The 15362-nt window shown below is 40.5% G+C and overlaps 1 protein-coding gene across 1 annotated transcript; it reads left to right on the forward strand.

Annotated features, from left to right (window-relative positions):
- Positions 1-451: 451 nt before the first annotated feature.
- LOC104966236 (serine protease HTRA3-like) lies at positions 452-4508 on the forward strand. The gene is made up of 8 exons (XM_010795418.1): positions 452-872; positions 1642-1747; positions 1898-2126; positions 2493-2687; positions 2791-2823; positions 3882-4026; positions 4116-4166; positions 4456-4508. The coding sequence occupies exons 1-8, from the start codon at positions 452-454 to the stop codon at positions 4461-4463; spliced, it is 1188 nt and encodes a 395-aa protein (XP_010793720.1). The 3' UTR covers positions 4464-4508.
- The last annotated feature ends 10854 nt before the right edge of the window (positions 4509-15362 follow it).

The raw sequence follows: 15362 nt of genomic DNA on the forward strand, positions 1-15362 counted from the left end.
GAAATGTCGCTTTGACACAATTGATTCATGTACAATATTTCACTCTGAATTGTTGAAGAGAAGAAGTATATAGTTACATAAGAAGATCATAATAAAATAGAAGCATCAAACGTGTTTCTCAATTATGTCCAGTATTTTAGTACATGCACTTACTACTGGAGGAATAGGCTGCTTTTATTTAGTGTTGTGCGTTTTATTCCCACTGGATGGCGTGCACTACCAGCTACATGGAGTGAGTGGCCTCCAACTAAGTGATGAAGTCACCAGGTTGTCAGAATATGCAGGCAGGCCCTGATGACTAATGTCCGGAGTAAAACTTCCAGAGAGCTGAGGACACGAGCCCAGTCGATCTGTGGAAGTAGCCATCGGGTCCAAACGCAGAAAATCATTAAGAAAGAGATATTAAACAATCCAGAAATATCCATCATAACTTTTTGTCAAGTCTATCACAATGCAATTACTTTTACTCGCAGCTGCATTTCTCTTTACGCACGACTTCACCGGAGCTGTGCGTCCAGAAAGGTGCGCGTCCCGTTGCGAGGTGAGCTCATGTCCAAGCCCCAGCTGTCCGGCCGGCGCTTATGTCCCGGACAGATGTAACTGTTGCATGGTGTGCTCCCCCCGCGAAGGAGACCCCTGTGGCCGAAAGAGCGACCTGCCCTGCGGGGATGGCCTGGAGTGCAAGCTGCTCGCTGCGGGGAAGCGGCGAGGCTCCAAGGGGGTCTGCCGGTGTAAGATGGAGCATGAAGTGTGCGGGAGCGACGGGAAAACGTACGGGAATGTGTGTAAGACGAGAGTGGCCAGCCGCAAAGCTGAGCAGAAGGGGAGACCTGCAGTCAGCCAGGCACATAAAGGACCCTGCGCATCCACAGGTAGGACAGCTTGGAGTGCGCACATTTTGGGGGATGGGCAAATGATGATCATCCAAATGTATAAAACTTCTTTAATTGAGTACATTTTTCTGTTGTGATAAGTGCTTAAACGGCATTCTGATGGTTATTTTGCAAAGCACACGCTGTGATCGTTATCAGTGCCAAATCAGTACAAAGAATGTTCGGTAAAGTTGGAAAGATATTGACAAATTCGGACTTGACGGATCTATTATTCGGAAACCAAACACCAACGACGTCTCCTAACATCTGTAGTAAGGTAAACAACTCGCTAAACCCTCATTTTCATAAAACAACAAGCCAAACCCGGTCCTATCATACAGCAAAGTGCTACCAAAATCCCTTCACACATTAATGGTCTCCTGTTTGTTTTACCACCACAAAATCATTTATTTTTGCATATCTTTATGAATATTAATTGTGTCAAATATTAAAAACTTCACTACTATACAGTGCAGTGCTTTACAAATAATTTCTCACATGATTTGTCTCCTTATCGTTGTACTACACAACAAGTTAGGGAAAACAATTCCTCGTGCATAAATTTGGTGAATGTTTCATGTAAAAAATATTAAATCCATTTAATATTTCTTCCTATTTATCTTCCATAGTGTATGTTTTACTAACTATAATACATTTGAGCATTTTAGTGTCATTGCCTGTCTCAAACTGTAATTTAATCCTACAGTAACTATCGGTTGTGTGTTTGTGTGTGTACTATTAATGGAGTTTGTTTTTCATGCCAGTACAGGTCGCTTCTCAATCCATCCCAGCAGCCCTCGCTATAAGTTCAACTTCATCGCTGACGTGGTGGAGAAAATAGCACCAGCTGTTGTCCACATTGAAATGTTCATAAGGTGTGGCATTTGTTATAATACATAGCCTTTTAAATTATAAATATCATTATTTGGGTAGCCTTCACACATCTTGTCAATAGAAACATAAAACAACCTGCACCCAATATAAGACGTGTTACAAATGTAAGCCTCACTCTCTGCCGTCTCCAGACACCCCCTGTTTAGTCACCACGTGCGTCTCTCCAGCGGCTCTGGTTTCATCATGACCCCCTCAGGTGTGATTGTGACCAACGCTCATGTGGTGACCACGGATGCCATTGCCACGGTAACAGGGCGGCCCCAGCTGCGCGTGCAGCTCCACGACGGTGACGCATATGAGGCTGTGGTCAGACATGTAGACAGGAAGGCAGACATCGCCACCATCAAGGTCAATCCCCAGGTGAGAGCATACAAACTCAGCACCCTTCTCTCTTCATCCAAATCAAAGTATGTTATGGTACAAAAACATTCTGAACTACTGCACAATAACCCACATCCTGACACGTGTCCTTGACAGCTTTCTGCTAAATATTCTTAGCCAGATACTTTCCTAAACACCCGCTCTGTGACTCAGAGACACCGCGCCAATGTGTGTATTCTCACACCCACGTCTCAAATACTAAGACAGTTTTGTTTTCATTACACTTTTTCTTAATTTCTCTCCCAGTATGTCTCTATTGCACATTTATTTTCAATACATTTCAATGTTTTCATTCTTCACGCGTGTCTGTTCTGTGCTGGTATGTTTGATCCCACATGGGAGCAGAAGAAGCTCCCTGTGCTGTCTCTGGGCCGTTCAGCTGGTCTGAGGCCAGGGGAGTTTGTGGTTGCTATTGGCAGCCCCTTCGCCCTGCAGAACACCGTCACCACCGGCATCGTCAGCACCGCCCAGAGAGACGGAAAGGAGCTGGGCATCAAGGACTCAGACATGGACTACATTCAGACCGACGCCATTATTAATGTGAGCACAGCACACACCACAGCACATGAGGTTTCTTGTTGCATAACGATGTTGGTTGTTTGCATATTTCTTAATGTCAATGTTTCATCTTTTCTGGGAGAAGTATGGAAATTCTGGAGGACCTCTTGTTAACTTGGTGAGTAGTGTTATGATCAGCCTAATATTTTTAGCTCACATTTATGATTGTACACTCAAGGGCCACTCGTGGTTGCTGAAATTCACAGAACAATTGTATTGACTGTTTTATACCTTCATTGACTGCCGACACCTTCCTCCTTGTACACAGCAGTTTGGGGCCTCTAGTTATTAACAAGACTAAAAACAGTCTGATGACAGCCGCATTTTGCCCTTTTTCGGGCCTCTAAAACTGACATCTATAAATATAAATCTGTGTAATCTGAACCGGATTGCAGAAGATCAATTCCATACATCATGTGTTATGATCCATGTAAGTATGGCACAATACAAGGTGAATAAATATGTGGTTTTTTATTTGCCTTCTGGACTGTAAGCTTGGAGATTTAGTGAGTTTTAGTTTTGATCTATATTATTAAAATTGACTTTTTGTTTTTAAATATCTGCACTTCAAATAACAAATACAAACTTGTTGCATGAAGAAAAGGATAAAATAATGTAATCGAATGATGAAAGAGGCCCTATTACGCGTTTCTCTGCCACACACTCACCCCCCTGCCTGAAACGTATACATTGTAGTGTTTACCTCCGCGACATAGTGACATCATTAAATAGGGTCAGGACATCTCTAAGCAGTTGACCAATTACAACAGAGCTGGCCAGTCAACCAATCAGAAAAGACTGGGCTCTGGTTTCAGACAGAGGGTGGAAAGAGGTGCTGCTGCACAGGCAGTATGATAAACCTAAAGAGCTTTTTGAACATAAAAGCATGTAAACATTTCAAAGTAGAGGCAGAAAATATAAATATGAACCTGAAAATAAGCTTAATAGCCCCTTTTAAGACGTGAATCAGACTGTATTCCATGCTAACATTTGCATGAATAATTGCTTTATTTTGTATCAGTGCCTGTTTATGGCAACATTTCTGGTTTTAACCTGTGTGAACTATTTTCCTTTAGGTGATATTTGTACTAATTGCAATGATATTTAAGCCTTTTTTTTACCCGACACTAAAGTCCAGTCTAATTTGAACTTTGTTAATGTTTGTGTTGCTTTCAGGACGGTGAGGTGATAGGCATCAACACTCTGAAAGTGGCAGCAGGGATCTCCTTTGCCATACCCTCAGACAGAATCAGTCGCTTCCTCAGAGAGTCACAGCCCAAACACAGCAAAAGTCAGAGGTCAAAGGCTGAGCAGCACAGAGGTACTAATATAGTTTCAGTTTGATGTCCTGTGAGAGTTTAATGCCTATGAAGTGGTTCCAATCACAGTTGTTGATTTTTGTTGTGACAGAAAAGACAAAACTCCAAAGAAGACTTCCAGAGGAACCACAGGGTGATGCAGGTGAGAGCTGTTGTAATGCTTTAAGTTTGACCTGTGTTGTTTTCGGAGATGAATATTCTTTAGCCATCAGGATGCTTACCGCGAACAAAGCTTGAGTTGTGACATCCACACACACTTTGAGTAGTTATACTAACACAAATTTAACTCAGCTTCTATTTGAAAGACAATGGACTTTTCCCCCAGTTTCTTTCAGTGAAACTACTTTTTATCCTTTCTGAAAATAAGTTTATTAGTATTGTTGTTGGTATTTGTAACACTGATGTGAGCGTTGTGTTTTTTTGTGCTTCAGTCTGGTAGCAGAGTTGAAACGTCAGAATCCAGACTTTCTGAGGGCTGCAGGGAAGTTTTGGTGAATCAGGTCATACCAGACACTCAAGCAGAAAAGTATGTTCACACACTCCTGCAATAAGCCAAGCACACACACTGACATCGCAGTGAGGAACCGCCGCTGGGAAACGGACAACGTGTCATCAAAGTAGCACTCAATCGTTGATTTTCAAATGCTATATTGATTGCCATTTTGTATTTCTTTTTTTAGATTTGGTCTGGTGTTGTCAAGTTGTTACATTCATTTGTAAATTATTTGTGCAAAGGGAATTACACTTGGTTTGTTTAGCTCTTGTTACATTTGTTTTGTCCTGTTAGCCATTTTAAACCAATTTTGCATCTCGAGCTGCTTAGCTCGCTAACTTGTGCTAACGTCATGGGCTCTGCCGCAGCCTGTTCTGTCACTACGGCAGACTGAAAGGTGGTGAATAATTTATTTTAACTTCAACCCTCGCAAAATGACTGTTTCAACTGAATTTGATACATTTTAGGGAAGTCCCGAAGAGCAGCTTGATTTATTAAGGAAGAAGAAAATGCCACAGCTAGCTAGCTAGCTAAAGCTGCATTCACATGATAAGCTAATTTCTTTGCGGTGAAAACAGCCATTCAAGGGTCGTTTCTTAAGTTAAATTCTCTGCTAGCTAGCGTAGCCACGTCATCTTATATGTGTGTTGAAAGGTCAGAAGTGTCCAGAGGTGGGAAATAGTGGAGTACAAATACTTTGTTACTTTACTTGAGTACATTTTTCTGGTATCAGTAGGCCTACTTTACTCCACTACTTATTTTTCTGATGACTTTTTACTTTGACACTTTACATTTTTAACACAAATACCTGTACTTTCTACTTCTTTCATTTTGAAAACAGGTTTGTTACTTTAGTTTAAATCTATGTTTAGTGGCGTGATCATTATTATTTAGAGTCATTGCGTGCCTATTGATTTTAACACGATCCGTGTATCCATCATTTCCTCTTTTCTCTAAAGAAGAGGGACCAATAGAAACGTTGTCATTTTGCCGTTGTTCAGCATCGAAACATTCTTTAGCTAACAATGACATTATTGTTCTATTAATATAAAATTACATCAGTTACTCTTTAAAACAGTTGGTAGTAATGGGCACTTTTTACTTAAGTAGGCCTACATTTCGAAGCCCATACTTCTTTACTTTTACTTGGGTAAAGAAGTTTAGTCAGTACTTCTACTTTTACCAGAGTATTTTTTAACACGAGTATGTGTATTTCTATTTGAGTAAAGGATGTGTGTACTTTTGCCATCTCTGGCAGTACCTAGGTCAAAGTTTAAATAATTGTAACTTTCAAGCAGTGCGCGACGCTGAGGTCGGCGCTTCTGCCTAGTCGGGCGGCACTGCTCTCTCCATAGACACACAACGGAGCCGTTTTTCCACGTATTGGATTCATGAGGGTGATCTAATTTCATATTTTGGTAAATATACAAAGTAGCCTGGATGAACACACCATTTAAAGCTCCTGTTGTATTCGGGTCAAATCTGAACGATTTACTACTTTCATCAATCATAACTTTTTTGTTTTACATTAGATTGCATTAAGGCTTTATGATATCCTTCACTAGACATTTTAACATATAAATTACTGATCACCACTTTCATTGAATTTTGGATGATTTAGTCAACTTTGTAACACCCATGGTGTTCCCATAAAGACATGGAATTAGTAACCATCCGGATCAGATCACACACACACACACACACACACACACACACACACACACACACTGAGACTCNGCCATTTAACTATCTTAGCAGCGTGGCCAATTCAATGTTAAATTAAATCCACCATTTATTGATTATTTGTCTACCTATCGATTCGTCTAAAAGCTACCTTTCCAGGATCAATGCATATATGAATATGCCATAATGCACATAAAATTACCACAGCCAGCCAAGACACGCAGACACGCAGACACACACACACACGCACACACGCACACACACAGTTCAGCGTCCTTAATGAAATGGCCTCATTCCCAATTATAAGAAGTCAACAGTACAAGAGTACCACTTAATAATTCAATAATTAGAATGATTTATTGCGTTGGTCCTGCATTGACACCACTTCTGAGCTTTAATTTGTGTAATAAATTGGATTTAAAGACTAAATACTTAAGATTTAAAACTAAATGTCATGGAGTGTTAAGGGGAACTCAACTTTTGAGGATTTCCCAAGTGTAAAAACGATGCATTCATGGCACGTTATGTACATTTGTGCAAAGCCAGGCTAGCTGTTTCCCCTTGTTTCCAGTCATTATGCTAAGCTAAGCTAACCTGCACATGGCTCCAGCTCCAAATTGAACCGACAGAATTGAGAGGTATTGATCCTTTCATGTACTGTAAGTCTTGGCAAGAAAGCGAAGAAGTCTATTTTCAAATATGCGTTTTATTACTTTAATGGTTTCCTCCTTATGTACTAGATACTTTAAGTGACTACAAGACGATTTTTTTTGGCATCGGGGCGAAAAATGCCCAATGGCACCGATGATCACTCGTAGTAAACACGAAGATGACACGATTTGACAAGATGCCCTCACGATGGCCTTACGAAGGGCAAAATGAACACACGAAGTCAACACGAAAATGAAGCTTCGCAAGGTCCTTCGACAATTTGTTGGCATGGCAAAGATTTTGCCACCGCTCACGAAGTTGCTGCCGGAGCCTGAGAAACTCCACCTGCGTTCATACGATGGCTTAAGATGCCCTCACCAATGGCCCGATGTTGCTACGATCAGAGCCGAATTTGAACCTTTCCTTTATCGTGTGTCCATCTGGTGTATGGACCAAATTTGTGTGGGTTTAAAGACACATTGGCATAAAGATGGAAATATAATCCAATGGCTACAAACTACATGCGCATACATAACACCAAAGCAACAAATACACAGATGCACGCTATAAATGATCCCAATACCAGTGACACACTTATTACGCCGCTATATAATGTTCATAAAGCGCATCAGGAGGATTCATGGCTGTCCTTGGACATATTTAAATTGCTCTCCATCACCTGCATATCATTTCCTCTGACAGTTCACAGGTCAAGGGTCAACATACAGAGTCCATAACTCTACTGTAAATGTCATGAATGCAGCTACAAGGTGGAATATGTGGGTGGATTGATCTGGATCTTTCCCTTTCTGCTTTATACTGCTATATGTGAGGAATGTCCACAGTGAAAGCTAGAAGTGGTTCACCAATTTCTACATTTATTCTAAAACTGCAGGTCCTTTCAGCATCGCTCTCATGAATGATTCAGCAGCTGGATGGTAGGTAGAGTCAATCCTGTACAATCTGTTGCATTTATTTGGGACATTTTGCGCATGAGAATGACGACATTGTTTCCTGGAGCTGGTCGCTTGTGGGATATTTTAGACAGCATGAAAGACACATTTGAAAAACAGCGTGTTTCACTTCCAGTGATGTTTAGTGGCAGCATGACAAATAAGAAATATAAAGTCTTTGTAAGCCTGAATAAAAGGAACGAGGTGTTAATTGGCAGCTTATGTTCTCGTTCTGGCTCATTACTGACATAATACGTGCATTTCAATCTCATAAATGCGGTATTTGCTGATTAATTGAGACTAAACCAGCAAGCTTTGTGACGTCCTGTGAATTTAAGGAATGGCTATATAAGTGTGTGAGAAAAAAAGAGAAAAATGTCCCTCCCCTAGACGTGTGTGTCAGGTCCAGTTTCATTCAACACTCAGGTAACATTTGTTTTCATCACCTTAGGATGTGTTGGTAAATGTGCAAGAAAGAGACAAAGGGTGTGAGGATTTTGGGGAAATATAGGACGGTCAGCCTGTTCTCTGCGAAACTCAGGGGAAATCCAGAAGTAGAAATATTGAATAAACAGCCAGTTGTATATGAACAGTATGCACAAGTCATTACCTTACATTGTCTTATTTGTGATCTTTGTTTCTTTTAATGATGTTCGTGAAATGTAACTTTCCTTTTACGTCAACGTGCAAAGACTACAAATAGAAAAAGATTGTACATTTTATTATTCTCACAACATACTAAAGCAACACATCGTGTGTAGGTTATGGGATTTATGATATTTGCTCTAGTGATGTTACGTTCACGAACAATCCGATTCTTTTGAACGGCTCTTTGGTACGAACGAAGGGAACCGAGTCGTTAGCGTTGGTAGGGATGCTTCCGGGATCGCCAATTTGTGGGGGCAGGATTGGCCGCGATCATATCAGTCCGGGGCCGATACCAATCGGGGCCGATCCGACTCGAGTGGCGCGGGGCCTAGGGAATTTTTTTTTTTTTTTTTTTTGTTTTTTTTTTTGTTCCTCATTAAAGTGATTTGGTTTTATAAATCTTCTCATTGGTTTAATGGTTGGTCTCATTCACTGGCGTTCACAAACCAACACTTATTATTACATTCAAAAATGAGGGTCTCTCTCTCCTCTTACTCTCTCTCTCTCTCTCTCTCTCTCTCTCTCTCTCTCTCTCTCCTCTCTCCTCTCTCTCTCTTTCTCTCTCTCTCCTCTCTCTCTCTCTCTCTCTCTCTCTCTCTCTCTCTCTCTCTCTCTCTCTCTCTCCTCTCTCTCTCTCTGCTTCTCCCTCTCTCCTCCTGGTGTTTACATCTACTGATCCAGTGAGGCTGCATGAGACGATGGGACTGAGTGACCCGACAGTGAAGGAATAAAATAATGGTGTATAACTAAGTGTTAGCTTGTTCCAGAGTAGATCAAATAGGGCTAAGTGTGTTCACTGTAGGGTCTTTGCCCGCACAAGAGAAAAGGTGGTCATGTTATTTTTAGTTCATCATTTTACGTCGATGCGATCGGCTATTTTTTAGAGAGCACCGACGAAAAAATTCGGGCAGGAGGGAGTGAGTATCCGCCGATTTCATCGGCCGCCGATCGATCGGGGAGATCCCTTAACTTGTGTGGGAGAGCCTTCAGTGTACGGTAGACGACGTGTTTTTGCGGGTGAAAAAAAGGAGGCCAAACGCGAAACGCAGCAAGCATTGGATGCCACTTCACACCAAAACACCCAGCAATGAATCCACGTTTTAGTGGGCAACATTTGTAAAGCCCAAAATATTCATTTTAAAGGCAGGGTCAGTCCAAATATTGTCCACCGCCACTTTAAAAAAAACGGGCTCTTTGTTTGAAACGGGGCTCTCGAAAGAAACCGGAAGCCCATAACATTCTGTGGCCACCCTTTCCCAAACAGTGCCCCGGGTAAATTCCCATCACTAATTGCCACTTCCCCCGGCTCAAAAAAACAAAATCAAATGGGCACTTTACAGGGGTATGGCCCACATGCGTATTATGGGTGCTATTTTTCAGTTAATTCATATGGTTGCAGGAGGAGCTTGGTAATTAGACAATCCCGTGGCTGGTGATCCTAATGGATTTTTCAGAAATGATACAATGATTTGGTATGTTTATACCAGTCTGGTCTGAGCTGCCATGGCATCGTACTGGTTAGCTGGCTGCAATCCATTCCAACCATCTTGTATCGTTCAAATACCCCCCCACCCCCCACCCCTCTAATACAAATCCCCCAGAGAGGGAATACAGATCCAGTTTAAAAGACTGTTTCATGGTCATATAGAGGGATAACTTAGGAAAAAGACATATTATGGGAACCCAAGACCCTTTAAAAACTCCTACCACTGGCCAAAGTCTGTTATCCTGTTAGTTTTAAAACAGTAATTGTGCCATTCTCTGGTACCAGAAAGGTATGTATATGGTGTGGCCACCTATGTACCATCCTGTACCCTCGGCTAACCCTGTGGTTGAAGGTTGTGAGCGGAAATTCACTTAGGCCTGTTTTTTGATATCATTTTATATTTAGATTCCCAGTGTAGGGGATGAACTCCAATGGCTTTCTCCCTTTCGCAGCCTTAACTTGAAGATAGAAAGGCAAACCTTTTATTGTAAACAAGATTTTTATTTTTAGGCATTGAAGGGAGGATATATTATTTGGGGTTTTTTAGCAGAACCATTCCCCCGGTCCCCCATGGTGTTTTGCATAAGATGGAGGTGTTATCCTTTACGATTGGTCCCGGAAGAAATGACCAGATGGAACATAAAGACCACAAAAAGAACCCGAAGGACAGGTATCAATCCCACCATTTAAGTCCTGGGAAAGGGGCATGACTGGAGAAAAAAAAAGACAGGAAACCAGACAGAACGGACGGAATCATGGTAGACGGTAGAGAGAGAGAAGAAAACGGTAAACCAACTTCATCAAGAGAACCCAGAGATAGGATTTTACTGTATTTACTGGCCCCAGCATTTCCCTTTACACAATTACTGCACCAGCCCACTGCCCAGAGGAATTAACACCTTCCTAAAAGAGGTAGGGAGTTGTGTAAGGAACCAATGGCCCTGGGAAAAACGGGTGGAGGAGACCTCGTTGAACACATGTTTAGGGTGTATGATGATTAAAAGTAAACACACAATAATGTGAGAAAGGCTGTCCTTTAAATAAAAGGGAAAAAGACTTTGTATACGTTCACTCCCCACTTGCACATGTTAGTCATTATTTTCGCAATTTATAACCAATCCATTCCTTTGGCACATATTAATGTATGGTATGTAATATTCCTGGCTTTATATTTTGTTACTTGGGTAAATTTGTATTTTCCCACATATTATGTTTTTACCTTTTAACGTATTTCTACCTATCCTTCATCTATCTATCTACCTATCTATCTAACCGTACTATATCTATCTGGTCTCGTTCGTACCTATCTATCTTATTTACCTGGTCTATGTACTATGCGATCTTATCTGGTCTACTTCATTGATCTAACTTATCTACTCTACCTATATATCTGATCTGTTACCTATCTATGGCTATCTACATGATCTATCTTACCCTATCTATCTATTCTGTCTATCTATCTATCTATCTATCTATCTATCTGTCTATCTATCTATCTATCTACCTATATATCTATCTGTCTACCCTATCTATCTATGCTACGCCTGTCTTATCTACCTATTAACTATCTGTCTAGCTATCTATCTTTATCCATTATCTATCTATCTATCCCATCTATCCTACTCACTACACACCCACGTATCTATTCTATCTATCCGTATCTATCATCTACCTGTCTTTCTACCTATCTATTAATACCTGTCTATTTCCTAAATATCTATTACTACTATCTGCTAGCTATATCTATCTTATCATTATTCTAACCTATCCCTATCTATTATCATATCTACTCTTATGGTTCCTATCTTTATCTTTTCTCTATCTGTTATTCTTATCCTACCTTGTCTGTATTATCACCTCTCTACATAGCCTCTATCCTACCTCCTATTCCTATTATTTGCCTACCTACCTACCTATCCTACCTTCTATCGTATCTATCTACCTTTACCTACCTTTCTATCCCTATCTTATGCTGTAGTTGGTGTCAATACTCTAAATACATCCTATTGTGTCTCAATAATATTTCCATATAATATCTTTTTTTTTTTTTTTTTTTTTTTTTTTTTTTTTTTTCGTGTATTCCTCTATGTCCTAAGGTCGGTACTGGTTTCTATAATGTTTATATTTGCTAATAAATTATTAATATGTACTTTATTTTTTGTCATCTATTATTTCAAAACTATGTCTCTCTTGTTGTCTCCCCTATATTGATAAATTAAGTGTGGTCTCATATGTTAATGAAATATTCTATATCTCCATTGATATATTTATTTCTCAGTGTGGCTGCTCTGTGATGCTAGTTCAAGCAGGATACTTGGCATCTTCATCTTGGTGTGCAACGTTCATCCAAATGTTTGGGCTCAGGGGCTCCTGAGCTGAGGATGATCCTCAGGACTGAGTGAAGGTGTGCGTGCAATATACCGGCGGGCCAGATCTAATAGTAATTACCAAATTATCCTGCGTGCCACAACCATGCCTTTACACAGGAAATTNACAACGAGGCTGAGTATGCTAAACTAGAGAGGGAATCGCTAGCAAGGGTGGTACTACATGCATACATAACTAGTAATCAAAATCATTGTATCTACTAAGTAGGCCTAAATTGGGGTTGTATTATTTGCCTTTAGTTGGCCTTTTAATTATTAAAATATTTGAATTTGAAGTTTTGTAGATAGGGATCTTTTGGAATTATCTAGTCTTTGTAATTGTCCGGCGACATTTCTCAGTGACTGCTTTAATTCTCTAGCCTAAATCAGTAAATGTTCTAAAATTTTTGCTGGGGCCCTGACAATACATTAGCCGACAGGAATGTCAGTATTGCCATCATTTAGGCCTGATGACTAGTGAGAGAAGCTTCCCTTTTTCCTTTTGCCTTCAATGATAGTAAAAGTTTCAGATGAAAGTTAGGGACAACTTTAGCCCCCCCCCCCCCCATTCCCCCTTCCCATTCTGGCATGTTCTTGTAAAAATGAGAGACATTTTGGATACAACATCCCTACAAGGTTTTATATTTTTCATTTCAGCTGTTAGAAACCCTGCTCACACCTAAAAGTGACAATGCACCGACTGCTACAGTGTCAAGCCCTGGCCAAGCTGCGACCACTTCATTGGATGATGCAATCGAATTTGAAACTGACCAGCACTGTATGCCATACATGCCAGAGGGACCACCAGAGGCACGATTGAAAATGTTGCAAGCATAGCAAATCCAGTGTACAACAAATAGGTAAGTCTGGAGATTTTTCTCCAAAATGACATCATTATGTAGCTTCCCGTGAAGGTCAGCTGCGTGGTTGTCGACTGGCCTTTAAAAAAAATGTGTTTGCTCTAAACCTACCTACCCAAAATGTGCTGGCAATTAATATTTTGAGTATGCAAATTATTGTATTTTCCACCAAAATTTCAATCATTTTTTCGTTGTTCTTGCAGCTTACCCATTTTTTGAAAAATAAAAATAATTGACCCTATCTACCTACCTGTAATTTTAGTCAGTTAAGGGTTACAGCAAACAAAGAATATTTTAAGGCCCAGCCTCAAGTATGTCAAACCACCGTGAAGAAAACTAATCGAGGCGGGGGGGCGTTAATCTGCTTAGATGGCTTTCCCCACATCCCTCAAGCTGATTGTTAGTGATCATTTTTACTAGATCACACTTCGACATGTATTTGCATTGGAGCGGACCAACTTGACAACTCCAATAAGAGAGCCTAAATAGATGTTCGGGAATTTGTCTCCCATTGTGCACATGAAAAGAAGTTGTTCTGCTTCCCCTGTTCAGTTGGTCAGTTAGTGTTATGTTTAAAGGAGTGGTAGACTGTAATGCGTCACATTTTAATTATGGTTTTGTCCACCTGTGGAGGCGTGAATTGAGATAGGCGTGTTCTTTTTAGGGGGGGGGGGGGGGGCAGATGATATCGCCATGACAGGCACCTTGTTACATATATTGCATTTGATCTTCTCTTATCTAGATTGTGCCAATAACATGTTATTATTTTATTTGCACTTACAGCATATGTCAGTGCCAGACCGACATGGATCAAATGATACGTGCCATTGCCAGTGACCACACCTATTCATCAAACTTGAAGAAGGAATGCAAGTGCCTCACGCAACCACAACCATCTCCTGTGTCAGTGCCAGGCTCATCTTTCAACGAGTCCTGCAGAGGTAAGTGCTTAATGACTTCTCAGAATGACAACCTGATAGAGTGTTCACATTTTCGTCGAATACTTTTGAACTCCTCAGTGCTATCAAGATAGTATGATGCTGGCTATGTTAATATTGACCATGGCTTGGGCTATACCCTACTGCTTCAAACATTATTGAACACTCGCAAAATTCATAAGCTATTCATAATTTGGCGGCCTGCAGCCTTGAGTATATTCTGTACATTGTTATTACCTACACAACTTGCTAAATTATCCAATGAAAATGTAAGCGACAAAATTAAAAATATTTCACAAACTTCAAGAGTATCATCTAAAATGTGATTTTTTAAATCTTTTAGGTTTTTCACGAAAAATTACTTTTACAATAATCCTATGAATGAACTTTTCCAAGTGTTCTAATCATTGTTGAACAGTCTGTTTTGTACTGCCCATGTGAATTTTATGGTACTAATAACTGCATGGAGTGACAAAAAATGGTGTAGGTGGACAGTGGAGTGCGGACATTTGGATTCTACCCTGTGTTCAACATGCTTTGTGTATCAAGCCTGCACAATGCCCAAACCAGTTGATGTCAGTTCGATGAAAATAAATCAACAAGAAGTCAATCAAGAGTTTCTTGTATTCATTTGGATTTTTATTAGGTATCACATAAAAAATATGTCCTCCAAATGTTTTCTAATTTCACACTCTTATCTTACAGATCTCCACCGGGCGAAATAAGTCCTCTTAGTCGTTACACCCAGAGCCTGAAACGTCAAATAGATGAGGAGAATATCTTACCCTGGATGACAGTTTTGAGATGGAGCATACGCAAAGCGATTTGCGACTTTGGTTCCACAACACAGAACTGAAAGTGATACGCGACAGCGAGGTGTGACCCATCTGATGAACATCCTCTAGTACCGATTTCGAACCCATTCAGCTTTCACTGCTACGGCTGAACACACTGCAGATGAAAGACAATTCATTGTTTTCGAATCTCTGTCTTGCTTACTTGTATATCAGAAAAATGCCAAAGAGCAGGATGATATACATGCCAGAAGTATTAGCATAGGAGTTCAGAGAATGTTATCCAGGGTCCAGGCACTATATTATAGCGCACAAAATGTGCTGCTGCCCGGTGATGCCAATTACACTTGCGTCATCACCACCTCTTTGATAGAATGATGTGGTGGTGCAAGCCTGCATGTTGTCTGCCAGCCACCTTGTTTTCAGGTAATACATCAATGCGCTATAGCTATTGATGCAAGCATCT

This window comes from Notothenia coriiceps, unplaced genomic scaffold, assembly GCF_000735185.1.
Source record: "Notothenia coriiceps isolate Sejong01 unplaced genomic scaffold, NC01 NC01_scaffold00037246, whole genome shotgun sequence".
NCBI lineage: Eukaryota > Metazoa > Chordata > Actinopteri > Perciformes > Nototheniidae > Notothenia > Notothenia coriiceps.

What these genes read in the sequence shown, in the direction of transcription:
- LOC104966236 (XM_010795418.1), top strand. Translation starts at nt 452, where the DNA reads ATGCAATTACTTTTACTCGCAGCTGCATTTCTCTTTACGCACGACTTC. An exon ending in CCATCAAGGTCAATCCCCAG is followed by an intron (nt 2,127 to 2,492) that starts GTGAGAGCATAC and finishes ACATGGGAGCAG; the next exon opens with AAGAAGCTCCCTGTGCTGTC. An exon ending in AGACCGACGCCATTATTAAT is followed by an intron (nt 2,688 to 2,790) that starts GTGAGCACAGCA and finishes TTCTGGGAGAAG; the next exon opens with TATGGAAATTCTGGAGGACC.